At 63.1% G+C, this 27,680-nt stretch overlaps 1 protein-coding gene across 8 annotated transcripts in view; it reads right to left on the minus strand.

Moving 5' to 3' along the window:
- Window positions 1–12,611: 12,611 nt before the first annotated feature.
- The window catches only part of NADSYN1 (NAD synthetase 1), a 32,818-nt gene continuing 17,749 nt past the window's right edge, over window positions 12,612–27,680 (minus strand). For 2 of the 8 annotated variants that reach the window (XM_046015123.1, XM_046015122.1), the window contains 12 exons: window positions 27,264–27,338; window positions 26,481–26,605; window positions 25,928–25,976; window positions 25,450–25,552; window positions 24,872–25,040; window positions 24,381–24,516; window positions 23,612–23,718; window positions 17,899–18,030; window positions 17,350–17,419; window positions 14,506–14,634; window positions 13,882–14,058; window positions 12,612–12,860 (listed from right to left, as the gene is read on the minus strand). In XM_046015123.1, coding sequence (XP_045871079.1) covers window positions 12,810–12,860; window positions 13,882–14,058; window positions 14,506–14,634; window positions 17,350–17,419; window positions 17,899–18,030; window positions 23,612–23,718; window positions 24,381–24,516; window positions 24,872–25,040; window positions 25,450–25,552; window positions 25,928–25,976; window positions 26,481–26,605; window positions 27,264–27,338 — 1,323 coding nt within the window. In that variant the 3' untranslated portion in view covers window positions 12,612–12,809. The other 6 variants (XR_006819965.1, XM_046015125.1, XM_046015127.1 and 3 more) reach the window with 6 other exon arrangements.

The following is a 27,680-nucleotide window of genomic DNA, read 5'->3' on the forward strand; positions in this document are numbered from 1 at the left end:
GAGGGGAGGATGGAAGCAAACACGGTCCGGCCGCATGGTGAACGTGGGCGGGAACCAGGGGTCACTACCTTCCCCCCGGGGCTGCCGCGATGGGGAGGGCCCCGGGCCAGGGCCTCGCGGGGAAGCCATGTGCGTGGAACCCAAAGGTCAGCGTGGAGCTGGGACGAGGGGAGCCGGGCAGGGGTGGGCCCATGGGTGGGGGCACTGCGGGGAGCTGGGGGCCTGGCAGCACGGACTCGGCCGGGCAAGGACACACATGGACGGTCGAGGGCGCATGGTCGGGGGACAGTCCCGCTGGGTGTGTTTCTGCGTGGACTGGCATTGTATTCTCGACTGCGGACACTGTTTGTCAAGATAGCTGAAGACTCGCTGAAGACCGCAGGCCCCTGGGGCTGCTGTCTGGTCCTTGGGGGCTCCCGTGCAGCTTGGTCAGACCAGAGCCACTCACCCTGCTCTCCCCGTCCCCAGGCAGTGAGCCCTGTTGCACGTCCTCCTGGAGTGTTCGGTCTACGACGCCGTGAGTGTCCCTGCCACCAGCCCTCCTGCCCCGCGGGTGCCCTTTGTCTCCAGGATGCCTGAGCAGGCGGGACTCCTATTGGGACTCCAGTTCCCATGGTCCCAGAGACGCAAGGGAGGGGCCCTGGACCCTAGGACTGAGGCCGGGCTGGGGTGCAGAACTCAGTGCGGGGCAGGACGGCCCCTGCGTCCCTGAGTCCTGGGTGCCGGGGGCTCTGGCCTGCACCGCTGTGGTGCTAACGCTCGGGGCTGGTTCCTGAAGAGCCCGTGAGAGGTTGGGACCTGGGTGGGGAGGGCGGTTCCCATTGTCCTGACCTCTGCCCAGCGAGGTGGCCCCGATCCGTGGGGTGCGGCTCTTGCAGGAGGTGGGCTACTGTCAGGGGATGAGCGACATCGTGGGAATCCTGCTGATGTACCTGGGTGAGGAAGACGCCTTCTGGGCCTTGGCGCAGCTGATGAGCTTGGAGACCCTCGCCATGCACGGTAGGGGGCCTGCAGGGCACCTGGGCGGGACTTGGCACTCAGGACACCCTCCCTGCAGGGCGGCCGCAGCAGCGGGGCAGGCCAGGACCCCTAGCCAGCCCGCCCGCCCACCGGCAAAGGGCACGGCCTTCTCAGGGCAGCTGTAGCCATGGCCACTGGCTCCAGCATTTGCAGACTGTTCTTGCCTTCCCACGGGGTCTTGAGGCTCCTGTCTGGCTGCCAGTTTGCCTGCCGGGTCCCCCTGGCAGCCCACGGCCAGACGAAGCCCGGGCGGTGGCATCACCCACTTCCCCTAGGAAGTGTGCTGGGTCCTAGGGTCCTGGTGCTCAGCCTGGCCCACGCACCTGCGTCTCTGTGAGGAGGAGGTCTCTGGCCCGGCCCCCAGGCCTGGATGTCTCTGCGGCTGCTGGGGACGAGCGGGCGCAGCAGGGCGGGGAGGGCTGTGGGCACACGCTCCAGTCAGGGCATGGGAGCGGGGCCCCCGGCAGACTCACGGCCCACCTGGTGGGGGACAAGGCCTGATGATGGGGCGCCTGGGGCCTTCTCAGTGTTCTTCGCTCCGGGATTCCCAAAGTTGACACGATTCCAGCGGCATCATGACAGCATCATGAAGGAGCTCAAAGGCCTGAAGAAACACCTGGCGAGTAGACGCTCCCCGGAGGCCCTGCCCTCCCGGCCCGGGGCAGGAGTAGGGGCCCGCAGAACCCTGCCCACACGGCCCAGAGCCAGGTGTCTGGCTCCGTCTCCTGCTGGGCCCACGGTGCCCTCAGGGCTGAGCGGGACCGCGGGGAGTGTGTCCACCTTTCTGCACGGGGCCCAGGGCAGGATGGCGGCGGCCACCGGCTGGCCCCGAGCACCTTGTGTCCTTCTGCCAGTGGACGGAGTCCCCGGGTGCCTACCTCCTCGTCTCTGTCCCTCTGCTCTTCTGCTCCAACCTCGGGGAACTCAGGCCAGGCCTGGGCATCGGGGCGCTCCCTGTGGGGCGGGGCGTCCGTGGCCTGGGTCAGGTGTGAGGGGCAGGCCAGGGTGGACACGCAGGCAGCCGGGAGCACACCCTGGGGGCCCAGTCAGCTGGGCGCAAGCAGCCTGCTGGAGACGCTCACCCAGCCTGCCTCTTTGCAGCCGGCCCTGAGGTGATCCCCACGATGCCCCTGGGCCAGGAGCAGGTGTCCCCAGCCCCAAGGGCCTTCCTCCCTTCTCCTACCCTGGAGACGCTCTCCGGAGCAGATGGGCTGGCCTCTCCAGGCCCAGCCAAACACCCTGAGCAGTGGGGACCCCTTCCCGCCCAGGCCGTGCTCAAGGCCGAGCAGCTGCTCGAGCAGCCGCTGCAGGAGGGAAGGTCGACGCAGCCCTTGTCTGCACCCCTGCCGCTGGGAGCCCCTGGGACCCTGGTTCTGTCGCGGCTGCCCCCGCAGCGATGCAGTTCCCTCCCCAACCTCCCAGGACACCAGGGGGCTGCGTGCAGGGGGCCTGTGGACATGGCCTTGAAGCCACAACAGTGGGCCCCTTTCGCTTCAGGCGAACATCACAGTCAATTACGCTCAGGTGACGCGGAATGGGGGCCCATTGACTCTATGGGCACTCACTGCAGGGGTAGGGACCAGAGTCAGTTGGCCCAGAGGAGGCCCCGGTGGGGCCCAGAGACAAGGATGGGCCCATTCAGCCCAGATAAGGACCAGAGTCCTCGGGAACAAGTGTGACGCGGGGGAGGGTCCCAGGCATGGAAAGCAGCTGAGGGTCCATCAGGGATCCTAGTGGTCAGTCATCGATGAGGTCCAGGTGGGGATCCCAGACAGAAGGAGCTTGGGGGGTCTAGGTGGGTTCCCAACTGCCCAACTGCTGTCTCTGGGCAGGATCCTGGGACAGTGGGGGGGTGCCCCCGCTCCGACTCCCAACATTGCCAGAACGCCCCCGGGAGCAGAGACAACACGAGCCCCACCACGACCAAATGGAAGACTGATGGGTCCGAGGCCCCATGGCTTTGGGCAGTCCTGAGTTCTGACCCAAAGCTGGTCAAGTGCTCGAACTCTCTGTGTCTGCCTGCGGCCTGGGCATGCCCCACGGATCCACGACTCCCACCGAGGGCAGCGCTGGGGACCACAGGTCACCCAGCCTGGGGGCAGCAGGGACGGGCTGGTGGGCCCCGCCCTCCCCTCCCCCACTGTAGGAGGCAGGAGCCACCAGAGTGCGTCTCCAGTGGTCACCTTGCAGCCATGGGGCTATGGCCGTGGCCAGGCAGACGTGCCGGGACCCTGTCCGTGAACCCCGACGCCGCACCCCGGGTCAGGTCCGCGTCCTCAGCACCTGCCTCTTAGGGCCCCAAACTCGGGAAACGTGCCGACACCCCAACCAGCTCAGGCGCCAAGTGGGGGACGCCGGCACCCAGGCCTCCGCGGGACTTCCGCCTTCCCTGAAGGAGAAGCTGGTGTCTGTCCCCAGGGCAAGGCTGGCACCCTTGGTTCTGAGCCCCTGTTGACTGCTGGGAAGTTCAATAAAGTGTTGTCGTGGTCGAACGCAAAGCCGGCCTGTCCGGTGGAGCCCAGACTCTCTGCGAGACGCGCCAGACAGAAGAGGGCGGCTCGGCCCAGGCCGCATCCCCAGTCCCCGCAGGGCTCCCCGCACAGGGGCCTCCAGGCAGACAGCGCTGAGCGACCCGGGGCCCTTCCCATCTCGGCCAGACGCCGGCGTCAAGACCCTGAAATAATGGACTGAGACCGGGCCTGTGTCCAAAGAGCCAGGACGGGGCTGGCGGGAGAGTGACAGCGGGTGCCGGTGGCCACAGGTCACCACAGTCCGTGCGAAGCTCGTGTTTCTTCCCCTGCCCACCCAGGCTCCCCCACAAGGGGCGCCGGGCCCTGCTCACGCCACAGCCCCAGGCCCGCCCGCACCAGGCCGCTCGCTCCTCAGGAGCCCCCCCCCCACACAGGGTGTACCTGGGGTCTGGCTCCCGGCTTGAACACCCCGTGTCCCACTCCTGTCTGACCAACGACCTTGTCCCCACCAGCCCATGAAAGGGGCGGGGACAACAAGGGCCCACAGGAAGCTCTGGGGACCTAGGGACCAGGGCCCCAGGGTTACCGTTAGGGCCTGCCTCAGGGCAGCTCTGTCCAGGGAGCTCCCCCTCTCCCTGGAGCGGGTTCAGACCAGACCCTGAGCCCCGGGCTTCCCCACCACCCCGCGGTCCGGGGACACTTAACAGCGCTAGGGGCCGCCTGGTCGCAAGGCTCGGAGAGGGTCCTGGAGCTGGAGCGAGAGCCAGTGCGGCTGCCCCGTGTGGGAGGAGAGGGGGTGGGGAGTACTGCTTGCTGGCAGGGTTGGGGCGGGATGGGCCCCTGGCTCGCTGTGGGGTCGGGAGCCTTCACCTGGCCGGGCTTGGCGCAGGCCTCCGGGGAGTGGCCGACCTCTCTGCAAGCAAGGTCCTGCCCCGCCTGGACTGCCCGGAGCTCGCAGCCAGAGGACGGGCTGTCTTGGCCAGGGAAAGGGACCGACGCGGGGCGCGGAGGCATTTCTCTTGGGAGGGTCTTTTTGTTTTCCCAAGGGTCCGACGAGGTGATCTGAAGCTCTAAGGGGCTTCGGACACTGTTCGTGACTGGGCGGCCTCCCGTCTCCCGGGTGGAGGAGCGCTGCAAAGGGCGGGGGGGGGGGGGAAGGTGTGTAGTGGCAGGACGCGGTCGTCATACACAGGAAAAGAGAGGATTTGGAGTGAGGTCACCTTCGTTTGGGGGCGGAAGGGACTTATTGGGGGGGCCAGCTCATCTTCTGCTGGGGATGGAGAGCGGCCGTGGGAGGGATGACCTCCATGGGGCTGACCAGTGGAGACCACACTTCTAGGGGAGCTTGGAAGCGGTCAACGGGCGATTGGGTCCCGGAGTGCTGACGTGACCCAGCCCGAGTGACCCCATTTGGGGCCCGTGGCTCTCCCTAAACAGGGCGTGGGATAGGAAGACGTCACTCACGGACTATCACCCCGATTCCTGAGCCTCAGCGTGGCGTCGCCTAGGATCGAGGCTGGTTGGGGTGACTGTCTCCCGTCACCCCGCCCCCTTTCTTCTTGCCCCGTGGAAGCCGAAAGGAGCCACAGGCCGATCCATAGCCAAGTCTCCAAACCTCGTTCTCGCGATGACACAACTGGGCAGCAGGATTTGGAGTCCCTGGGGGCCCTGCCAGGGAAACGTCTGCCTTCAGCTCAGGTCATGGCCCTGGAACCCCAGGATGGAACCCCACTTTGGGCTCCCTGCTCAGTGGGGATCTGCTTCTCCCTCTGACCCTTCCCCTCCCTTGCATGCTGGCTCTCTCTGGCGAAGGAAGAAAGCAAAGCTTTCATGGGTTTCTAGCCCATCAGCATTTGGGTGTGCTGCCCGCCCCCTCCGCAGGGTCCAGGAGTCTGTGAGCAGAAGCCCTGAGGGCGCCCAGAGCTCCGGCGCCTCTCCAGCCCACAGTGTGACGGTCGCATGCGTGTGCAGACGCTCTGGCTCATCCCGCCCTCCTTGTCTCTGCGGGGGGCTGGCCTTTCCTAGGGCCTGCTGCGTTGCTCCAGAAGGCGGGAACTCACTGTCCTGTGCTGCTTTTGCTGGACGGCTTCACCTCCTTCCCGGAAATCTCTGACTCCTTGCATAGGCGCTCAGTGTCCACCTTCATTCCCCTTCAGTGACTCAAACCCCAGTCTCGGATGCCAGGGAGGAACACACTATGGACGTCACAGGCCAACTCTCATGGAGAGTCGGAGCCTCCAGAAAACTCAAGAGGAGGGCTGTTCGGAGGGCTTCCTGGTTGGTGAACCACATGCCGGGCCCCTGGGCCCCAAGCTCCATGAGGCACAAAGGACCAACGACCCTTGCCGACCTCCCCTCTGCATCTCTGGATCTGGCGGTTCATTCCGTTCCTCGAGCATCCTGTGGACGAAGCCCGGAATCGACTCCGTCAGCTGGTCTCCCCCGTTCTGTGAGCCACTCTCGTAAATGAATGGACCCGGAGGAGGGGGTTGTGGGGACCTCCGATTCTCAGCTGGTCAGCAGCAGCTCGGGAGACAGCCGGATTGCTGTCCCCACCGGGGGTTCTCTTCCTGGCCGGGGTCCCTCATGGAGCTCTCCTCAGGCAGGTACACTCAGAATTGGGTTCATTTGGTGGGCCACATGGCCGGTGCCTGTGAGAATTGAGTGAATTCCTACAAGACGTGGACACACACACACACACACACACATCTCTTGCCTCTTGAGGGTGAACGCAGTGTGTGGTTTCGAAGAATCCTTCCACGTCATTGGCGAGGTCCAACTTATGTGTGTTGATCTGCTTGTCGTTTCCCTCCTTCCTCTTGTCAGTGTTCACGCACTGGAATGATTTCCTCTCTTTCCTAATCTTGCCGCATGATGTCTCCTCTCTTTTTGTCCTTCTGTTTTGCTAGCTGTTTCTCAATGTGCTGAGAAAAAGCGCCTTGGGGAAGGACATACGCAGGGTCCCCTTTCTCCATGCTTCCCAACCTGCAGAAGAGCCGTGCTTCCCTTGGAATGCAAACCTAGAGCCTGAAGACCTGTGGGAACAGTGGACCTTAGAGAATTCATTGTGAGATGGTCATCCATTCCGAGTTTTGGGAACAGCTTCAGGAGGATGAGGGTCAGTTCTTTCAGGTGGGGTAGAATTCTTCTGGGACGCCGTCCGGTGCTGTACTCTTGTTTGCTGGGAGAGTTTTGATCACTAGTTTCAATTTTTCTTTTTGGTGGTTGTGGGTCTGTTCAGGTTTTCTCTTTCTCCTTTGGTTTCAGTTTTGGCCATTTCTGTTTCTAGGGGTGCCTCCATTTCTTCCAGATTGCCTAATTGTTGGCCTACTGTTGTCATCATATGTTCTTAGAACTGCTTGTATTTCTTTGACATCGGTTGTGATCTCTTTTCTCTCCATCATGATTTTATCGATTTTGGTCCTCTTCTTTCCTCTTTGATACATCTGGCTATGGTTTTATTGGTCTTATGAATCCTTCAAGGAAGGATTCGTTGTCTGTTGTTCTGTTCTTTTGGTTTCTGTTTATTGATTTTTGCTCTAACCTTTATTGATTCTCTGTCCTGCTGGAATTCAGCTTTATTTGCGGTTCTTTCTCTGGCTCCTTTAGGTGGAAGGTGAGGTTGTGTATTTGAGACTTTCCTTATTTCTTCTGAAAACCTTGTATCCCTCTGCACTTCCCTGTGAGGACTGTCCTTGCTGCATCCCAAATGTTGGAAGAAATCTGTTGTCATTTTCATTTGTTTCCAAGAATTTTTTAGTGCTTCTTTCATTTCCCAGTCAGGACTGAGGTTTGGGGCATGAACAGTAGCCCATGGACTTTCCCAGGCTGGGCTTTGGGTCTCATGATCACCACTGTGGGGCCAAAAGAGGCACAACCCACGATGAAGCTTCCCCAGGACCATGGGCTCACTGGGGTGGGTATCATGGGGGACACAAGGTGCGTGGACTCCAGCAACGGTCTCCAAGTCTTGACCTTGGGCTTCAGACGTCCTCCCACCTTGGTCTTGGGCTAGATCAGCCTCTGCTGTTTGGTGCCCTCTTTATGGGAAACAGAAAATTCCCTACATATCAGAGTGGACAAGAGCATCCTCTCCACAAAGGGGACACCTGACTTGGTCATTTGTCTTTCCCCTCCCCATTCCAAGGCCCGTCCTGCTGTGGGTGGAAGCCTTAGTCTGTCCAGACTGATCATTTGGTTCCTGGGGCAATGCTGGAACCCTCAGGGTTCATGCTTGAGCTCTCTTCCTGAACCAGGCTTTACTCTGGACAACTTCATGGTGTCTTGCAGACAAATGTCTGCGGCGTCCTCATTGAGCCCCACGGCAGTGTGAGTGGGGTGGACAAGTGTTCAGGGTTGTCTCCACGGAGGGCAGGACCAGACCTGGGAAGTAGAGGGGCATGCCTCTCTTGAGCTGCAGGAGACTCAGGTGGCATGCATGCGGCCTCCATCACCGCTGTGTTCCCAACACATCGGGGGTTCCTGGGGGGCTCTGCCTGGGGGGCCTCTGACTCATGGTTTCAGTTCAGCTCATGTTCTCAGGGTCATGGAGTCCAGCGCCGCTTCCAGATTCACGCTCACCCTGGCGTCACTGACATTCTCTCTCCATCTCCCTCTGCCCCTCCCACTCATGCTCTCTCTCCCAAATAAAAATAGAGCTTAAAAATGCCGGCCGATGGCCCAGGGATAGCTGACCATGGATGATATAGTCAGGGAAGCAGGAGCCGGGGCAGATGCCTTCAGAAGCCCTGACACCCTGTTGCCTGCCTCTGGCCCCGGATCTGGACTTGCCGTGTCCTGTGATCCATCTCCCTTCAGCAAAGCTTGTCCCTGGATGTTCTGATCTCTGTGCGCTTGGGAAAATGCCTGAGATGCTCCATGGGCACCACCTGTCACGTGGACTTCTTTTTGGCAGTCCACCAAATCCTGCCCTGATTTGTTTCTGTATAACCGTGAGCCAAGAATGGTTTTCACATTTTTAAATGGCTAGAAATTAAAAAAAAAACAAAAACCTGTGACAGTGAAAATTACAGAAATTCAAATATCAGCTTTTGTGAGTGAGGTGTTCACTCATTATGTGTCATCTGTGGCCACTTTTCACTGCAACAGCCAAGCCATGAGGAGCACACATTTGTGTGTGTGTGGGGTCTTCTACTTGGTGTTACCAGTAGGCATTCTGATAAGTAAGTCGGGGGCAAACGGCGTCTCATTTGGGGATGGAGGAATGAACAGGAAGCTCTGGGACAGATGAGGTCGGAACACCTCACTCACATGGTTTAAAGAGAAAAGAACAGAATTCCAAGGAGAGTGTCCTGGAAGCCACTGGCCATGGAGGTGTCTTCCTCCAAGGAAGAAGGACGGAGAGGGGCTGAAGAAGTCCAAGTGACAAATTAAGAAACGCTGGGAACTGAGGGAGGGAAAGCTAAGAAATATGGCGTCCAAAGGCAGAAGCCCAAGCCTTCCAGCAGCAGGACGGTGATGGCGAGGACCCCACGCCCCGTAGCAAGTTCCCACTTACAGGGGTCCTGGAGGCCCCCGATCTGTGCGAGGTCTCACTAGGCTACGTTCCCCGGGAGTCCTGCGTTCTTCCTGGAGGCTCTAGGGGAGGATGTGTTCCCTTGCCTTATCTTAGCTTCTGGAGGCCGCCAGCATCCCCGATCTCCTGGAGGCCACCATCTTCAGAGCCAACAATACATGACTCCACCCTCAGCTGCCATGATCCCGTCCTTAGAAGCCGCCTCCTTGCAAGGACCCCGTGCTTCCATGGAGGGCCCACCTGGATAATCCAGGACCACCTCCCTATTTCAAGCCCAGCTCATTCGCAACCTTCATTCCCTCTTGCCAACCTAACATAGTCACAGATTCCGGGGATTAGGACACGGGCATCTCCGGCAGGAGCCCGTCTTCTGCAGCTCCTGGGACACTCAAATTCACAACCCTAAGGGCCCACAGAGCACCTCTGGGGGGCCAGCTGTGTTTGGGGTCATGGTCACGTGGGTGGTGCTGAAGCAGAGACCACGCGTGAAACCCCGCAGGGTTGGGGCACGGCTCCCGCGGCGGCCCCAGTGCACGCCGGCTGCCACTCAGCTCAGGCCCTCACCACAGGACCCGAAGAAGGAGGTAGGCCAGATGACCCCGCCCACACGGACACTGCCCGCTGTCCTTCCCTGGTGTCCCGAACTGCTCTTCCCAGTCCGGCCACACTCAGAGCTCAGCCCTTGGGGGTGACTTGCTCCCCACACCCTAGACCCTTCCTCAGGTGGTTTCTGTGTTTCTTGCCTCCCTTCTCCTAACAACTTCTGTCTTTACATTTTTTTTCAAGATTTTATTTACTCATTTGACAGAGAGAGAGAGCCCAAGTAGGCAGAGAGGCAGGCGGGGTGGGGGGAAGCAGGCTCCCTGCTGAGCAGAGAGCCCAAAGCGGGGTTCGATCCCAGGACCCCGAGACCATCACCTGAGCCGAAGGCAGAAGCTTCACCCACTGAAGCACCCAGGTGCCTCCATACCTTCTATGTCTTTAACTCACATGATGGCCTGTTCTTTCTGCAGAGTCCCCCAGCTCTATCCAATGATCCCATAAGCTGTGGATACCCGAGGTTCCTAGAGGGCAGAGACTAGAGCTCTCCCCAATTCCCACCACGTCTGCGTTCAGCTCAGAGCCTGACCCAGAGGGGACGTCCAGGAGATCAGTTTGCGGGAGGCAGACGGGAGTGAGCCACGCGGATGCTCACGGGGCCCAGCCCAGGAGGGTGAGGAGGAGAGGACGAGATCAAGTCTCTTCTGTCTCCCACCACTCGGGACATTGGTGGGTGGGGCTGTGGGAGGGGGTGGACTAGAGGGAAGGGGAAGGCAGAGACAGAGGAAGGGAGCCAGGAGGAGCAAGGCACCTGGTTACCGGCCTGAGACTCTGCATTTCTGTCTCTGCCTACCCAGGGGTGCCCAGAATCCGCCAGTGAGGGGAGCACGGCAGTACCCTCCTGAGCTCAGTCCTCCCAGCACCACCTGTGCCGAAACGATTCCAGCGATGACATCACGGGGACGGCTCCGAGAGTGGACATTGCTGGCTACCCGCTCTTCCCGTCCGGCACGGCGGTCACGGTCCCTTGTGGGTTGGTGGGAAACCGAGTGGTCATCTGGCTTGTCCGTCTGTCCAGCAGGAAAAACTCCTTCTGTGTCTACAACCTCAGTCTCTCCACGGCGGACCTCACGCATCCGGGCTTGCAGACCGCGTTCCGCGTGGGCCGGACCCGCAGGCCTTCCCTCCAGCGCTGCTCTCGTCCCTCCGGGATCTGCACGACGCTGAGCTGCTCCTCTTTCACTGGCTGGGTGTCATGGCGGCCATCAGCTTCCAGCACCGTCCGTCTGTCCTCTTGCTCTCTGGTACCGGTGCCATTGTCCCAAGCACCTGTCAGCCACGGCGAGCGTCTTCCTCTGGCTCCTGACCTTCTGGATGAGTATTCCGCGAGCCTGCGCCTGCCGTCAGCCGTCCCCGCAGACAGCTGGTTTCTGCTCTGCAATTGTCGCCATCCCCAGCGTGTGGACTGTCCTCCTCTCGGTCATGGGCACGTCCAGCCTGCTGCCGTTCCTCCGCATCCAGCTGCTGGACCCCATGCTCACATCTCCTGGATCTCATCTGTCGTGACCCCCGCGGGCTCAAAGCTGGGGGGCTGCCAACGGGATCCGGGCCAGCACCATTGGTGCAGCCAGAAACCATCCTTAGAGGAGAAGCACCGCCCTGGCGCCCCAGGGCCACATCGGCTCACAGAGCAGCTTGGACTGTCGGGTCTTTATCTCTGGGCCCCCAGGTGGGGCATCGAACTCTCCTCCAAGAGTCAACTGCTTCTTGGCTTTAGGAAAGGGCCCCGGTGGCATCTCAGAAGCACCGTGAGTTGGGGTTCCGGGGCTGGCAGGGGGGGACCGGGGCGCTGGCGTGCTCAGGTAGGGCCCTGGGTGGGGCTCTTGGGGGCCTCTTTCATAGGCCATGAAGCCCACTCCTGGGGGCCGCCCCCCTGAGGCCCCACCTCCTCACGCCATCACCTTGGGGTCAGCATTTCAGCCAGTTTTGGGGGGACTCAGACATTCAGACCATAGCAACGGGCTTCTGCGGTTCTCTGGAGCTAAAGCTTTTTGGGAAAAAGAGTAAAATGGCTTTGCTTCCTGTGGAAAAGGCCATCTTCAGGATGGCTTGGGTCGGGAAATAACCGGCCTCTGGGGCTGAGGGATGAGAAGTGGTTTTGCTCCTGGCTTGGGGGGGCGGTCCTGGACTCCAGGGATGGACACCATCTTATGGGGCAGCCTTTGCGGAAGGAGAGAAACGTCTCTCCCTCTGCTTGGGCCCAGATCTTGGGCGCAACTTGATTCATGTTATGGGGGCCTTGCTGCCACTGTGGGAAGCTGCGGGGAAGATGGAGCACAGGCTTCGCCGGCCCAGAGCCCGTGGTTGCACCCTGAGGAGAGTCCACCTGGGACAGGAGGGTGGAGCCCTCCCAGAGCCCAGGCCTGGACCAGGGCGTGCGGGAGAGCTGTGCATTGCTTGGGCACTCACCATCCACTCTTCCTGCCTCTCAAACACCTCCTGGTCCTCTGTGGGGGACCCCCGGGCTTCCGCTAACTGGTTCAGGGATGGGCGTTATGACCCAGCAAGAAAACACAGGCACTGATTTCCTGCTGGATTTCAACCAGGGAGTTGGCAAGGCGGAGGCCGTCAGGCCCTGACGGGGAGCAGGAAGGGAGCCAGCAGAGGCAGAGATGCGGAGCAGGGCAGGGGGAGGAGAGGACCAAGTTCTAAGGACACGGGCATACCCTGGATCCAGCCCGACCTGAAGCCAGTCGAGCCCTGTACTATCCTCCATGTTAACCAATAAATTCCTCTCCTTGCTTACAAGTTTCTTTTCTTAGGGAAGGCTTCTGGGCAGGGTGAGCAGCAGAGACCCCTGACCGCCCCCTCCCCAGCACTGGGGGGGACTGTGTGTGTGGCCCACCCCATCTCAGCTTCACTCTGCAGCAGGGAGGCTGTGATCCCCTGGGGCTTAGGGCCCAGAGAGAGGATTCGGGGAATGAGGGGGACTTGGAGGGGATGGATGAGGCGGGCTCTTTGTCCCACCACATACACAGATTCTGCTCCCAGAAACCACATTCTCTTTATTTGAGCCTTTCTCGAAGGCACTAGAATGGACAGATCCCTCTCCCATGAGGTGTGAAACAAGAGGCTGGTGTGGTCTTCCAGCCCCGGTGGCTGAGCCTCCACTCGCGGTCCCTGGCGAGGTCCATGTGGCACATGGCAGCCTCGCGGGAGGGGCCCTCTGTGCAGAAGCGGCGTCAGTCCACCCCGTCCAGGTCCTGCTGGCCTCTGCTCTCGAGCTGGACAACCTAGACAGACAGGTAATGTGAGTGTCCACGGGACTGAAACCCAGCGGTTCACCCCGAATCAGGGTGGCGGTCATGGGACTGGACAAGCAGCCATGAGCCGTCCCCACGATGTGCAAGGACGCGGGAGGGACACGGAGCATATGCGCTGGATGAGTCTGGGCGACGGTCCCTGCCGCACGAGGCCACAATGGACAGTATCTCTGCCCACCTGTGTCTTCTGAGGGGTTGACACCTGCACGGCCTCTGAACCCCACTCTTGATTTGGGGGAACCCATCAGGGCCATCCTGGGCACTTCTGGAAGCCAGTGGCGTCCCAGCACTCTGCCCACCAGAGTCCAGTGACACAGACAACCCCCATGCGTGATCCCTGGGAACATCTCCAGACAAGGCCTGCTGTCCCCCGGCGTGACCCCGCCCCGAGAACTGCTGGCCTGACATGCAGTCTGACTCGGGGTCACTCCTCTGGATCCACGTCATCTACGCAGACGCCTCCCTTGACCACCAGACAGACGGTGCGTCCATAGAGTCCATTGCGATCGCTGGCGCAACACGGCCCTCGTCCCAGCTCATCGTGGTCAGGGTATCGGGGCTCCCCGCAGGCCAGCCTCCTTCCCATGGGCTACAACTACCTGTACCAGAGGGTGCAGCCCACGGGCACTGGGCTCCAGCACTGGGCTTGGAAAGGGCAGGCGGGTCTTGCCCTGTAAGCTGGTCTTACTCATCCCTCCTTCACCACATAATCACTGACCAGAAGAGGAACGGCAAGGCCGGGCAGCTTATGAGACGCGAGCCCGCCCGGACGCCGGTGCTGTCTGGAAGCGACAGCGAGGGCCCCCTGTCCCCATGGCTGCTTCTGTGAGTAACATGGCAGGAACAGCACACGACCAACGCTCGTCCCTCGGCGGACATGAGGACAGTCACGACACCGCCGCCCACAGAACGCTTTCCAGCCCTCAGCGGGAGCCCGCCCACGTCTCCGGGACGGACGCCAGACGTGGGGAAGCACCTGCATCCAACTCACCGCATCCTCTATGCACCGGAACTGCCAGGGCCAGCCGGCGCGGTACAGGAATGGCCGCAGGTCAAACCTGTTGTCGTCGGGGCTGTAGCTCTCCGCGTGGTACGCGGGCGTCAGCGTGGTCATTTTGTGTCTGTTCGCCGCGTACTTGGAGAAGAAGCGCCTCACCTTGTCAGCCACCTGGTGGGCGAGGACAGACGGGGCCGCGGGTCGCGGGGCGTAGGGACCCAGGCCGGGACTCCCGCTCACCTCACACCGCACACACTAGTGTCCCCCGCGTGCCAGCCGCCCCCCGGCAGCCACGGACGAATGTCCCCGTCCCAGGGCAGCTGGGGGGTTGGTCCCAGGTGGGCTCCTGCCCCAGGACGCTGCGTCAGTGGAGCTGAGCAGGGCACGCGGGAAGACACGTGGCGAGAGGATTCCAGGCGATTCCGTGGGGACCACCACGTGAGCCGGACAGCGGGCAGTGGCCCCACGCAGAGGGCCTGACAACTGGGCGCTGGTGTCACGGGTGACAGAGCGCCACCGTTCCAGGCCACGCAGGCCAACTTGCTGCCCCCAGCCAGACCATCCCCGCAGGGACCGAGTCTGCGGCTCCCTCTGCGGACTATTCGCCATGCGCCGTACCTGCCGCGGGGAGCACACGTCCTTCCACAAGGTGACGAGTTTGCAGAACATGCTGTAGGGCCCGGCCTTCGCGACCTTCCGAAGCCGGCCGTAGACGGACAGCTCCGCGTACGTCATGCCCATGTCTTCCTGCCGAGGAGGGAGAGGCAGCGGGCTGGTGCTGGAGGCGAGCTTGGGGTCCCCACGGCCAGCGAGCCTGGGGCCAGGGGGAGGGGCGGATCCCCACAGGGCCACGAGCAGACATGCGGTCTCACTCCCCCTCACCGCCCGGTGCCACAGAGCCGGCGTTTGGAGAAAGGACCGGCCTGGTTCTGAGGGCTGAGGGACCGAGGTCTGTCCACGCTTCATGCCCCAGAACCTGCAAACTGTGGGTTTAGTTGGGAAAATAAAGGTCTTTGTAGATGTAACCAAGTGAAGGAGCTTGAGATGAGCTGGCCCTGGACATGGGGCGCCTTTGTACGAGGTGGACGGGGTGCATGGGACGCACGGGCAGAAGCTGCTTGAATACAGGGTGGCGGATGCGGCCGCAGCCCAGGGAGCCCCGGGAGCTGGACGAAGGACCCCCCCTTGGATTCCCCCGGCAGGGAGCAGGGCCTGCCGATGACCTGACTTCGGCCTCCATCACATTGAGAGGGCACCGGTCTGTTGTTTAAGCTGCTGGCCTGGGGGTTTGGCTCCAGCAGCCCCAGGAGGCCGATGCCAGGACCAAGGTCAGGCAGGGCAGCCCAGCAGACCAGCCCTGCGCCCTCCCCCAGGGATCCTGCTGTCCCTAAGGATGGACGGCTCAGCCCAGACACCTGGGTCAAGCCGGCCACGAGACGACCCTAGCACGGTTCGAAAGAGCCAGCCTCACACGGAGGTACTTCCGAGTATTTGCTCTAATCCCCCCTCAACTCCCACTGTGCCCAGAACACACAGCCAGAGCCGACGACAGACCAACGGTGCCACTGGCCTTTCCGGGGAACAGAAGGACAGCCCTCACCTCCATCCAGGGCCTGCAGGACCCCCAGTGACCAGGCCCTCCTTCCTGCTCCCCACCGCCCACCTGGTCTTCCTCAGGCCTCAGCCCCAACGTCACCTCCTTGGGGACACCTGTCCTGCCCCCATCAGAGGGACACAGTCACCTTCGGGGCACCCAGGTCCGTGTGTGGGCAATACCAGAGACACCTGGGGCCCTCATGGTTACTCCCACTCATCTGTCCCGGGGACTCACACAGATGGCCGGACGAGCTGGCTCAATGCCGAGCCCCAGGGCCCCGCGGGTCCCGCCAGGGACCTCCTTCAGCGCCCGCTTCTGCGTGAATGTTTTCCAGCGCGACACTTGAATTCTCTAGATTCAACAGTAACACTTGAAAGCTTTGACACCCTCTTCAGTGACGCACAGAACCGAACCAGAAAACCAACAAGGGGACGGAAAACTCGAACCCTACAAACCAACGAGCCCTAAGCGACCTCTCTAGAACATTCCGCCCACGACTGCAGAGCACACGTTCTCCTCGAGGCACACGGGACGTTCTCCAGGACAGATTGGATGTCAGGAAAGTTCAGAAACCCCCAAATACGTGGGACTCCAACTGCACGCTCTCGAGCCGACAGGCGAGAAGAAATCACGAGGAAAATCAGACCTTGCCTGGAGGTGCACGAAAATGACGACGAGGCATAGCACGGCACCTGGGGCGCAGGGGCGCGGCAGTAAGGGGGATTTATTCAGAGAGAAGCCCTCACTTCGCTCCTCGTGCCCCACGGGAAGAAGTGTGAACTGTCAAGCACGCGGTGGGAGACGAGAAAGAGAAGACGGAAAGGGGCTGCAGGACGTCAGGTGCTTCCCGAGACCGGACACGAGCCAGCGGCCCAGGAAACCCGGAAAGCAATTCCGTTCACGGGAGGACGACGGAGATAACGTGCTCAGAAACGAATAACGAAACAAGTGCATGTTCATGCTCTGAAAACTGGAAGACGTTGAGGCCGTAAGAAGCCCAGACTGAGGAGGGAGACTCGCCACACCAGGCCTCAGAGGCTGCGTTCTCTGGGGCGACACCCGCCAAGCCCCGCTGTGCTCTCGGCGCGCCCGTGGAGACCCAGGCTGGTGCCACGTGTGCAGCAGAAAACGACACTCAAACGGGCGTCCAGGGCCCAACGCGGCCGGAATATGTTGAAAGAGAGGGACGAAACGGGAGGACTCCCACTTGCCGACTTCAGAACTTCCTACCAAGCTGTGGTGGCCGAGGGGGTGCGGCCCTGGGGGGGACGGACACGCGGGTCGGCGGAGTCTGGAACTGGAGCCACACACAGACCCGATTTCCACCCGGATGCCAAGGCACTTGCGGGAGAAAGACCGGCAGCAAACGGCGCCGGGTGCCAGACGACGCGTGTGATCCCTTCCTCACACCACACACTGAGACGAACCAACCAGGTCACGGACTTCAAAATGCGAGTCACGCAACAAACTCTCGGGAGAAGCACGGGTAAACCTGGGTGGCCACAGGCGCTGGCGGCAGGACGGTCAGTCGTGACAGACTCTGCAACGGCCCCCGGCCACGGAAGCGGCACCCCGCTGCTGATGGCCCCGACTGCCCCTCCTGGCTCGCAGGCCAGCTTCGAATGGAGAGGACAAGGGCGGTTCTGAGCTCGCACCCCTCCCACCTGCGAGAGACCTTCCCCACTCTCCCCGCTCCAGGGCGTCAGCCTCAAGAAGGCCGGACGGAAATGTCAAAGCAGCAGTGGGACAGGCACCGAGCCCTGGGCTCCCTGGTTGCTCGGGGCAGTAAGGAGGCCGTGGGGGAGCCCAGCTCGGACTCGAGGACGCAGGGACACGGGGAACGGGGACAGAGCCGCCAGCACTACCTCGTCCGTCTGGGACACCTGGCCGTCAGTCAAGGGCTCCAGCTCTGCGGTGGCCGGCGCTGCCAGGATGCTGTGGCCAAGACACACGGGTCAGTTCACGGCTGCCACAGTGCTTGTGGGCACGGGGAGATGACCCCCACACCAACGCCCACGCTCAAGGGCCAGCCTCCTGCAACTGCCCTGTCGACCCTGAGCGGGCTGGTTGGGCTGGGCTTTCCTGGGGAGATGGACGTGGATGTGGGGGGGGCTTCACGACCTGGGGCAGGAGCCGCCGGTGAGGCTACCCCACGGGGCTTCTCTGCCCAAGCACCGTCCACATTCAGGGCAGGTCATGTGTCCCTGTGGGGCCGTCCTGGGGGCACCTTCCCACTGGGTGTCAGGGGCACACTCGGCCGCCATCACCAACAAGACATCACCCAGTGTCCCTGGGGGCCACCTGGTCACGGGACCCCACGTGCCCACTGAAGGGCGGAGCTGTTTCCATCAGGCAGGAGGGAGCTGCGGAATGGGGTGCCGGGGGCACGGCCACGTTTCGTGGGGGGCACTCACCCCTGCAGGGCGGGAAGCTGGAAGCGTTCCATGCAGAACTGGACAAAGGCCTTCAGGTCCGTCTTGCTGATGCCACCGATGGGGTTGATGTCCGCGCTGGAGCAGTCGTACTTGGTCAGGTAGCCGAGGAGGCTGCGGGAGTGAGCACGCGGTTTCCACGGGGCTGGCCCCAGGGGCTACAGATCCTGCCCGGGCTCCGGCCCCTCGTCCGCGCCCACAGCCAGAGCTCGGCCGCTCAGAGCCGTCTGCAAAGGGGCAGAGGCAGCAGGTGACCGCGGGGAGGTCCTCAGCAGCCCCGAGAAGGCGCCGAGCCCCTGCTGGGAGCAGCGCATCTGAAGGCGGGCGGCTGAACAGGAGGGCGTGGGGAGGTGCTGAGGGCTGAGTCCTTAGAAGCCCGTGGCGGCCGGGCCTGCTCTCCACGCCAGTCAGCCCCCCTGCCCCCGTCAGATACCTCCTGCGGGGCCAAGTGGTCCTGAAACACACCCTCATCCTCTGCCCAGAACCTGTGAACTCAGGACCCCAAGGGCATCAGGGACTCAGCGGAGGACCGCAGGTGAGGTCCTTATCCTGGACTGTCCGGGGGCCCGAGTGCACTCAGGAGCATCCTTACAGGTCTAGCAGGGGGGCGGGGGCAGAGCGGGAGCCGAGAGGAAGGCGGAGATGCTGCCCTGCCAACACCTTGGGTTCAGCCGGTGAGACCCGCACGGAACTTGGGCCCCACGGATCGGTGGGCTTGACCCGGGGACTCCTAGTCGGTCGTGATCCATGCCCTCCAGCGGACGCCTCTCTCGGCAGCCACCTCTGCAGGCAGGCGTCCATCCTATCCCCAGCCCCCCACCGCCCCTGCCCCCCCCCCACAGAGTGTTTCCTCACCCACCACGTGCCCCCGAGCCCCGTGCTGGTGGCCTCCCGGGCCCGGCCTCTGCCTGTGTCACCCGAGCTCCCAGTTCGACTCCAGCAGGGACACGGCCGCTGGCTCTGCCCGACCGTCCCGCACCCCGTCTGGCTGCAAACACGGCTGTCCCACGAGCACGGGTCCCTCCACCCACACCTGACCCTCTCCTGCTGCTCAAGAGAAAGACCCAGCTCTCGTTCCTCCGGACTCCTCCCAGGGAGCAGGGCCTCGGGCATAAGAGCCCCAGGGCACCAAGCAGAGGGGCGAGTAAAACCGGGTGCCTCCTTGAATGGGGCTCCCCCGACCCCGAGGTGCTCTCTGTCCTGTTGAAAGGGTGGCTGAGTGGGGACAGGGTCTTCTGGCCGAAGGGACAATGGGCTCCATTCCACCATGTGCCTCTGTCCGCCCGCTCCGAGAGGCACTGGGAGATGACCGTGTTGGGGACAGACCCTGCAGGTGAGACCCCCTCGGGGCAAGGCTCTGGCCTGGTCCGGGTCTTAGCACGGAAGCCTGGAGGTAAGTCCCGTTAGCGCACAGGCTGGACCTCAGGACGGCTTTGCTCAAGGAGGCCCTGTCCTGGACTGAATGTCTGGGTTCCCCCCAAAGTCACAGGCTGAAGCCCCACCCCTCAGTGTGACCATCTGGACGTGGGTCCTCAGGGGGTCACGTACTTAACAGAGGTCATGAGGATGAGGCCCTGACCCCCTAGGCCCGGTGTCCTCACCAGGAGGGACGTCGGGGTCTCCCAGGCCACCGTGTGAGGGCGATGGGAGGAGGCGCGTCCGTGGGCGGGGAGGGGGCCCCACCGGGGATGGAGTGGGGGTGCGCTGACGGCCGGCTGCTGCGTGGGGGGCCGGGCTCTCACCCTAGCTCGCTGTCCCGCTGTGGCACCCGCGGGCGGGGACAGTCCAATAACAGGTGGGTTCAAAAGCTCCAAAGACCAACCCCTTGCACGCCCGTGAGCCTAGGTACCGCCCTATGGGCCCTGCCTTCCCGCCCTCCCTGGGCCCACGCTCCCCCACCCCCCAGGCCGCATCTGCTGGGGCTGCATCCAGTCCCCTCTGGCTCGGGCTCGAGCCTTCACCGCCAGCTCCCTGCCCTGGCCTCCCCACACCCGAGCAACAAGCAGAGCAGCCCTTCCGCCCGCTCTGGGAGCCTGTCCTCTGGGTTCTGCACCCCAGCGGGCTGCTCCCCCTCGTGCCGGGAATCTGGCCCCCCCGACTCCCTTCTCCGTCAACATTCAGCCCCACGGCCCGGCTCCTCCGTAGCTTAAGCAGCATTTCGCCGTCTACGGGCTTCCAGGTCGGGGCTGCGGCTCGCCCTGGACTCCAGAGTCCCGTCTAACTGCCCACCACACACGTCCACGGGGGCGTCTGGAGGTGTCGTTCCCCACACGGGACCCTGACTCCCCACCCACTTCCTGCGCCGAACGCTGGCCCAGCCTCCCAGGGGCTCCGGTTGGCGCGGCATCCCCCCACGTCTGCTCCACCAGCAAATCCTGTCGGCTCGCTGACGCCAAAACACGGCAGGAGCCAAGCCCGCCGGGCCGCCAGCCCCACCCCGCCGGGCCGCAGGAACCGGACGGACAGGAGGCGCACCTGCAGTGCCCGAGCATCCCCGACCCACCGGCACCTCCAAGGGCCGACCGCCCTCCCCGTGCGGCCTCGGGGCTCCCCCAGCCGCTCTCGTGCACTCGTCCATCACTTCCACTCTGCCGCGGGCCCACCACGGCCCTGACCTCCCCTCAGCCTTCTGCGCGGGGGACAGAAACCCCCAGAGACCTCAGTGCCTCCCGTGGGCCATGCTCTGTGCGGAGGAGCGTGCACACTGCGTCCTGGGGGAGGGCTGCTTGCACCATCAGACCCGGCTGGCACCCAGGTGTGGGGAGTGTCCCCACCCGTCCCCTAACAAGAAACAGGGTCTCCCTGTTTGGAACGTCTTTGTTCAAACACTGGTGCGTGCTGCCCACTGCTCTCCTGGGAGTGGAAGCTCGGCTCGTGCCGGGGGAAGGCGTCCGTGGGACTAGCCCCGGGCACGGAGCCTCTGACACACCTCCCTGTCGTCACCGGTGCTGCTGGGGAAGAAGGCCCGTCAGGGATGCCCCCCTGGGAGACAATCTGGAAGCCTGAGCCTGGTTTTCCCCATGTGCCTTCTGCTCTGTGTCCTTGGCTGGACCCGACCACAGCCACGAGTGCCCCCCGAGGCTCCGTCTGTCTCCCAGCGAGCACAGGGCACGGGGCTGGCAGCTCACGGCACCAGGACCTGGAGTCTGTGGGGCACCTGTCCTCTGCCGCGTGCTCACCCCTCATCACCTCTCCTTGCGGCTCCCCGGCTCCCACGTCCCTCTCGGCCACCGTCGCCTGGGCCCCGGCTCCACACGAGGATGCAGCTGGGCACGGCTGGCGGGAGAGCGTGACCCCACGTCTGCTGTGGCCTTGGCACTGGGGCTCCCGGCCGGGCTCCCCGACCCGTCTCGCTCGTCACCGCTCCCCTCCAACATCCGACGCCTGTCCTGCGCCCTCTCTCGGCTGGTGACCACCTCCTGTCTCGCCAAGGACGGTCATGGCCCCGAGCCACAGACCCCACCCGCGCCTGTGCCGTCTTCTCTGCAGCCTCCTGTTGCTCTGTGGACACACAAGCCGGGCTCCCAGTAAAGCCAGCCCCCACGCGGCCACCTGCTCTCATCTCCTCATGACACCGAACAGCTGTCCACCCAGTCCCCCTCCTCATCAGTCACTCTGTTCCCTCCCTGCTAGACCTCACTCATCGTACCTCCCCGTCTCACTGCTCCTGCCAGCTACCACCCCACGCCTCCCCTCTCTGGCAGTGTGAAACTTCTAGAAAGAGCTGACCCCTGGTCCCCTCACCCACCACTCTCCGACCTGCCCCGAATGAGCTCCCAGTACCTCCCTCAGACAAGACGGGCTGTGCAGAGAAGTGACAGTTGCTCTCTGTCCTGGTGGGCTCTCACCACAGGACATTTGCACAGGCCATTCTCCTGACTACATTTCCCTTCCTCCTTTATAAACCAACTTCTCAGAGAGGCCTTCCCTGGCCACCCTACTTACAAGCCCAAATTCCCAAACTCCCCCGTGCCTACCCTGGTTTTCTCTGTAGACTTTCCACTTCCTACACACACGATTAGTTTTCCTATTACCTGCCTCCTTCCACTAGAGTAAAATGGGAATTACTTTTCTGTCTTGTTCATGGCACCAAGAAGACCACCTGCCATGTGACCCACGTTTTATCAATTCCCCGAAGAGTGAGCAAATCAGAACGCAATGGAACCAAAGTTAGGATGAAAAGTCACATTTAACGGAGAACCAACACGGCAGAGACCACAGACCGGACGTCCCCCCCAGGATGCAAGCAACACGGAGATCATAGATGGGGACACAGCAAGGGGCAGTCATCGCAGCGGGGACAGGAAGCAAACAACAGAGGAAGGACAACTGAAACGCTCTTGTGGCTGTAGACAGACTTCTATGACCCGGAAGAGGCCTGGCAGCAAAAAGTGACGAAAACAGATGAATATGTAAATAGGCACCATGGAGAACCTTTATGCCCCCAGAAGCCCACTCCCCGCCCCCCGGAAAGAAATCACCGTTGTTTGCTTTGATATTAAATCCCAGAAGACAACGGTCAGCGTTGTGATAGGGAATGTGCAATAAAATCGTCACAGCGGCGGCACCACGTCAACGATGACGAGTCAAACCCACGCGCAAAGGCCACCAGAGCAACAGACGGCACCATTCCGCACTCCGCGGGGTCCGGACATGCACCAGCTGTCCGCCCCTCCTGAAAAATCACTTCCTGCAGAAGCCTGCTGGTAACAGAAAAGCAATGAGAATTGACAAAATGCGCATGAGAACGGTGAGAATTTTTTTACCAGCTAGAGGGAGCTGATCTCAATTGGTCGCAATTAGGAAACAGGATCCGAAAGTCCAAAGCAGTGTTTAACAGAGAACACATGCGGACATTCAAGCACGCAGGAAGATTTAAGACCTTCACGCCACAGACAGGAAGATGGATGGATGAACAGGTGAGTGGACAGACCGATGGACACACGGGCCGCTGGGTGGATGGAGGGATGGACGGACGGACGGAGGGATGGACGGACGGACGGGTGGGTGGATGGACAGATGGACTGATACACAGAGGAACAGACGAACAGATGACAGAGAAAGTTCCCGACGTCCTCTGCTAACAAGGCGCAGTGAGGACGCCTGAGCAACCCGCCTACGAGAAGCGGGGACACGAGCGGATCAGTGTTCCCGGCCTTCGCCGCGCACACGAAGGTTCAGCTGAAATTTATGTGAAGAACAACAGGGAGGGCTCTGAGTGTTTCTGAGCAACAATATGAGGGAGTATGTCAAGTCTGTGTCAGAGACGAGCTACCTGCCTGGAAGAGAAAACTGGGCACGGAGCAGGGACCCAGGACAGCTGGAACTGCCCAGGACAAGCGATGGGTGAGACCCAGCAAGGTGGGGTGGGGAGACAGACTCCAGACCCAGAGCGAAGGGCCCCAAGCCGGGCGCAGGGGCTTGCTGCCATCCCGGCGGGGACCTCCGGTCTACAGGCCAGTGGGCAGGGAGCCAGAGGGAAACGGTGAGGACCTGTCTCCACACCCGAGTCATCCGGAAGGTCTGGAGCACTGACGTCCTGCGGGTACCAGACGTGGCCTGTGCCATGGGGTGATGTGACCCCCACACCATGCATCTCCCAGACTCAGTGAGAACGGGCAGGGGCCTGGAAACACCATCTTGGGGAGCGCGCACCCTTGGAAATCTGGGGCACTCGGGACTCGGGCGCACGCACCTCTCGTCCACGTTGGCCGATCCGAGCACCAGCAGTCCTCCGCGAGCACCCCGGGCCCAGAGGCTCAGCTGAGCGAACAGATACGCCAGGACCATCCTTAGCCGGGCCTGGGGGACACGACAGGAAATGTCACCCTGGGCTGGACACGGCAGGGCACACTGGCTCCCCCCGCCCCATACAGCTCCAGGGAAAGGGGCTCCAAGTAGTGTAGAAGCTTTCTAGCATGCAGAGGACGCAGGGTCCTCCGGGCCCGACCGCCGCCACGTCACTCATGCAGGCGCGACGGGCGAGATGGACGGAGCCGGAGCCCGAGCCAGGGGGCGAGAGCGTTCGGGGCGGGATGGGCCCCGTCGCACCCCTTCACAGCCGGCATTTCAGGAGGAGGGAAGGCCGCTGTGGCCAGAAAGAAGGGACAGAGATGGGACAGAGCGCAGCAGCTAGAGCCCAGGGACCCTCCACCAACCGGCCGGCCGGGCCCCCCCGAAGCAGCCTGGGGGGGGACACGGGGAGCCACTCCCCGGAGACGCAGGAAACACACACACGTGCGCATCACGTCTCACCAACTCGCATGCACACGCACGTGCACTCACAGCTGCGCACACACGCACACACACGCACGTGCGTCCACCCGGGCAGCCCTTGCAGACACCCGCAGCCTCCTGCTCTCACACATGCACACACGGGGGCAGGCGCACCCTCGGCCGGTGCACGAGGCCCCGGGCTCCCTGTGGCTCCCGTGCGGGGATGAGCGCCCGGCCAGGAGGCTCACCTGCACGTTCTGCAGGGCCAGGTTCTCCCTGCTGCTCCCCCCGTGAGCCGCGAACAGAGGCCTTCGACCCGTCACCAGGCTAAAGATGCCCACGACGGCCGTCACCGCGGGCTCGATGTTGAGACCGATGTGGTGGCTGCCAGGGAAAGGGCAGGTGTGATGGGGGTGTGTGCGCACACGTACCGCACACGCAACCCCGGATTCACCGTCCAACCACGTGAAAGTGCGCGCTCCGCGGGCGAGCTCTCGGGCTGCATCCGGTTCCAGAATGCGCCGGCGCCCGGGACGCAAGGACGACAGGAAGGAGGGGTGCGATCAGACACAGCGAGGGTCTGGGGGATCTGAAATAGCCTCCCTAAGCCCTGCCTCACGGGAACCCTAGGAGCCTGTGCAAGCCCGGACGCGCGTCTGGCCAGGAGTGTGGGCTTGGGCGAGGCTCCCGCGGGCGCTGGTCCCGCCCGAGCCCCCACCCCACGCCACCACCCCCGCACCTGCCGATCTGCTGGGCCAGCTCCCTGGCCCTGGTACACGTCTCCCGGGACGAGTTCTCGCTGGCCATGTAGCAGGTGGTCAGCACGCGCCCGCAGAGGTCCCGGGGGTCCTGCGGGGTGTAGCTGAGCTCGTCCACGATGGCCCGGACGTCAGCCAGCACTTCCTGGTCTGAAACCGCCAGATGACGGGGAGCGGGTGGCGGCCCCCGCTGCGCAGAGCCCAGTCCCTCCCTTCGCCCGGGCAACGTCTCCCCACGTGGAGTTCCCCCTCGTGCTTCCAGCGTGCACGTTAAGGGGACAGTCGACGCAGGGTGCACGGGGGAGGATGTCGACCCGGCTGCCGGAGCCCAAGACCCAGGCCACACGGCCAGCGCCCGGCAGCAGCAGCGGGCTTGATGGCCACAGCCACGCGGGCCCGAGCCCCAGGCAGGGGCTCTAACGGCCGGCTGTCCCAGGTCCTGCTGTGCCACCTGGGCACGTCCGCAGAGCCCCCTTCACCCGCGATGCCCGGGACCCGAGGTCCCCCTCGGCCCAGTCCCCACCCCGGAGCCTCGCTCGGGCCACAGCGTGCTACCTACTTCCCTGCTTCACGGCCTCGCAGACCTGGCGGCACATGGAGTAGACGAGGCAGGCGGTGGCCGCGCTGTCCACCCCGCCACTGAGGGGCAAGAAGAACCCGGCCTGGAACGGGCCAACCGCAGGCAGGGGTGAGCAGGGCCTTGGCGGAGCAGCGCACCCCGATTTGGCCTCACTCCACCCAGAGACGCAGGGGGCAGAAAGCTGCACGTCTCAGACGGATCTTCTAGAGGGAGGGGAGCTCCCAGGGCGATGGGCACGGAGGACGCGTCCTCCACGGGCAGACGGCAGACCCACGGACCGCTGGGAGACGCTGTCCTGTCCCGCTCAGAGTCACCGGACAGGACCCCAGAGACGGAACCAAACCTGCACAGGCCCTTTGACCTCTGTGTCACGTACACTAAGCAGCTGACAGAGGCCGCGTGAAGGACAGACGTCCCAGCCTGCCACAGACTCGGACGCAAACGCTGGAAAGCTTACCTGGCGGCTGCGTCTCAGAAAGTCCCAGAGCCAGCACGCGGGTCCGAGGCTGCGGGGCAAGGGGGCGCGTGAGGCCGGGAGCCGCTGACCCGGTCGGCAGTTCACCTGGGCCATGTGCCAAGGCGGGAGCCGCGGTGGGGAGGACTGCGGAGGGGGGAGGGGCGGCTCCCGATTCACCAAGTCTCTGTGTTAAGCACTTCATGGGAATCAACACATTTTTCCCTCCAAACTGCCCTGGGAAGTAGGTGATTATCTTTTGGTCCCGTTTTCAAACAGAAAAACTGAGACACAAAAAGGAAAGGCCAGGCTTGGCGTCGGTGCCCAAGGCCCCGGCACGAGGAAGCGGCCTGCTGGGCCAGGAAGCCAGGCCGTCTCGCTGCGCCCCGCATGGCCTCCCAGCTGATGCCGCACGGCCTCCTTGCGGAGCGGCCACCCTGGGCACGGTCTGGGAACCAGCTGCCCACACGGCTCCAGCCCCCGCCTCCCTACAGCGGGCGAGGGGGACGCCCCGGGGCCCAGCACTCCCGACCCCGAGCTCACACGGGCGGCCGACCTGATCTCCTCCTCGGGACTATGGTACGTCCACTCCACGGGCTCCGACGGCGGCTCCAACAGGTCCTCGCGGCACGAGAGGGCAAAGTCCACCTTCACACGGGGGTAGGGGCTCACCTTGCTGGCCTGCGGACGCACGTTCGTGACAGTGTGACGCCGGTGTGGCACCAGGCCCGCGGGACTGCGTGTCGGGTCTCGGCCGAGCCCTTGCTCCCAGCGGGACGGCCGACGTTGAAAGCAGCCGGAACCGGCCAGCGTTGGAACCCTCGTGCGTCGAGGGGCCGCTGCCGTGGACAGTCTGGACGTCCCTCAAAGACGAAGGCACGGAGTGACCACGCGGCCCAGCAGTTCCCCGCCCGAGCGCAGGCCCCAGAGAAGCCGCTCGCACAGAACCCGTACACACGTCCGCGGAGCGTCCGTTCATCAGACAGAAGGCAACATGGGCCACGTGCCCTCCGCAGGGGCCGGTCATCACCGCAGACACATTCTCTGGATGTGCTGCTCCGTGACACAAGCCGGACACGATCCCATCCATGCGCCACGCCCACAACAGGCAAACCCAGAGGCTGAAAGCAGGCTGGTGGCCGTGCGGGGCGGGAGGGGGCGCAGAGGGGGCCTCGCGGCTCCAGGTCTGTTCGTGCTGCGGCGCCGAGCCGAGGGCTGCGCCTCCCCGGGAGCAGCCAGAAGCCCCCGCAGCACGGTGCGGCACAGTGACAGCTCAGTCGCGTGCTCAGGAAGAGTCCCTGGGGCGTCGCGGAGCACCCGTGGGTCTCCGTGGACTCACCGCCAGGTTTCGAGATGAAATCTCCGCCCTGTGGCTTCGGACGTCCTCCAAATCCAACGTGGCGGCGAGAACCTCCTGGAGAAGGGGTCGAAGAGGAAGCGTGATTCCCGCTCCCCTACCCGCGCGGCGGACTTGCCGTTCTCACGGGTGTGCCACATCGCACACGAGAGTCACACCTTCCAAGGCAGGGACATTCCCGGGGCCCAGGGAGAGGGGACAGCCAGTGCTGCGGCTGACCCAACGCCCTTCCCTCTCACTGCTGCCACCAGAGCCTCCGGTGAACTCAGACACGCGGTCGCGGTGCCTCAGTCACGGCCCAGGGCCACGTCTGCCACAGACTTCTGATGCTCGGGAGCAAGGGTTCCTTCCCTGCCTCCCACGGGCTGCGTGGAGAGGAAACGGCTGAGCGGCCGCCGC

The sequence above is a fragment of the Meles meles genome, chromosome 8 (assembly GCF_922984935.1).
Source record: "Meles meles chromosome 8, mMelMel3.1 paternal haplotype, whole genome shotgun sequence".
In the NCBI taxonomy this organism is placed as follows: Eukaryota; Metazoa; Chordata; class Mammalia; order Carnivora; family Mustelidae; genus Meles; species Meles meles.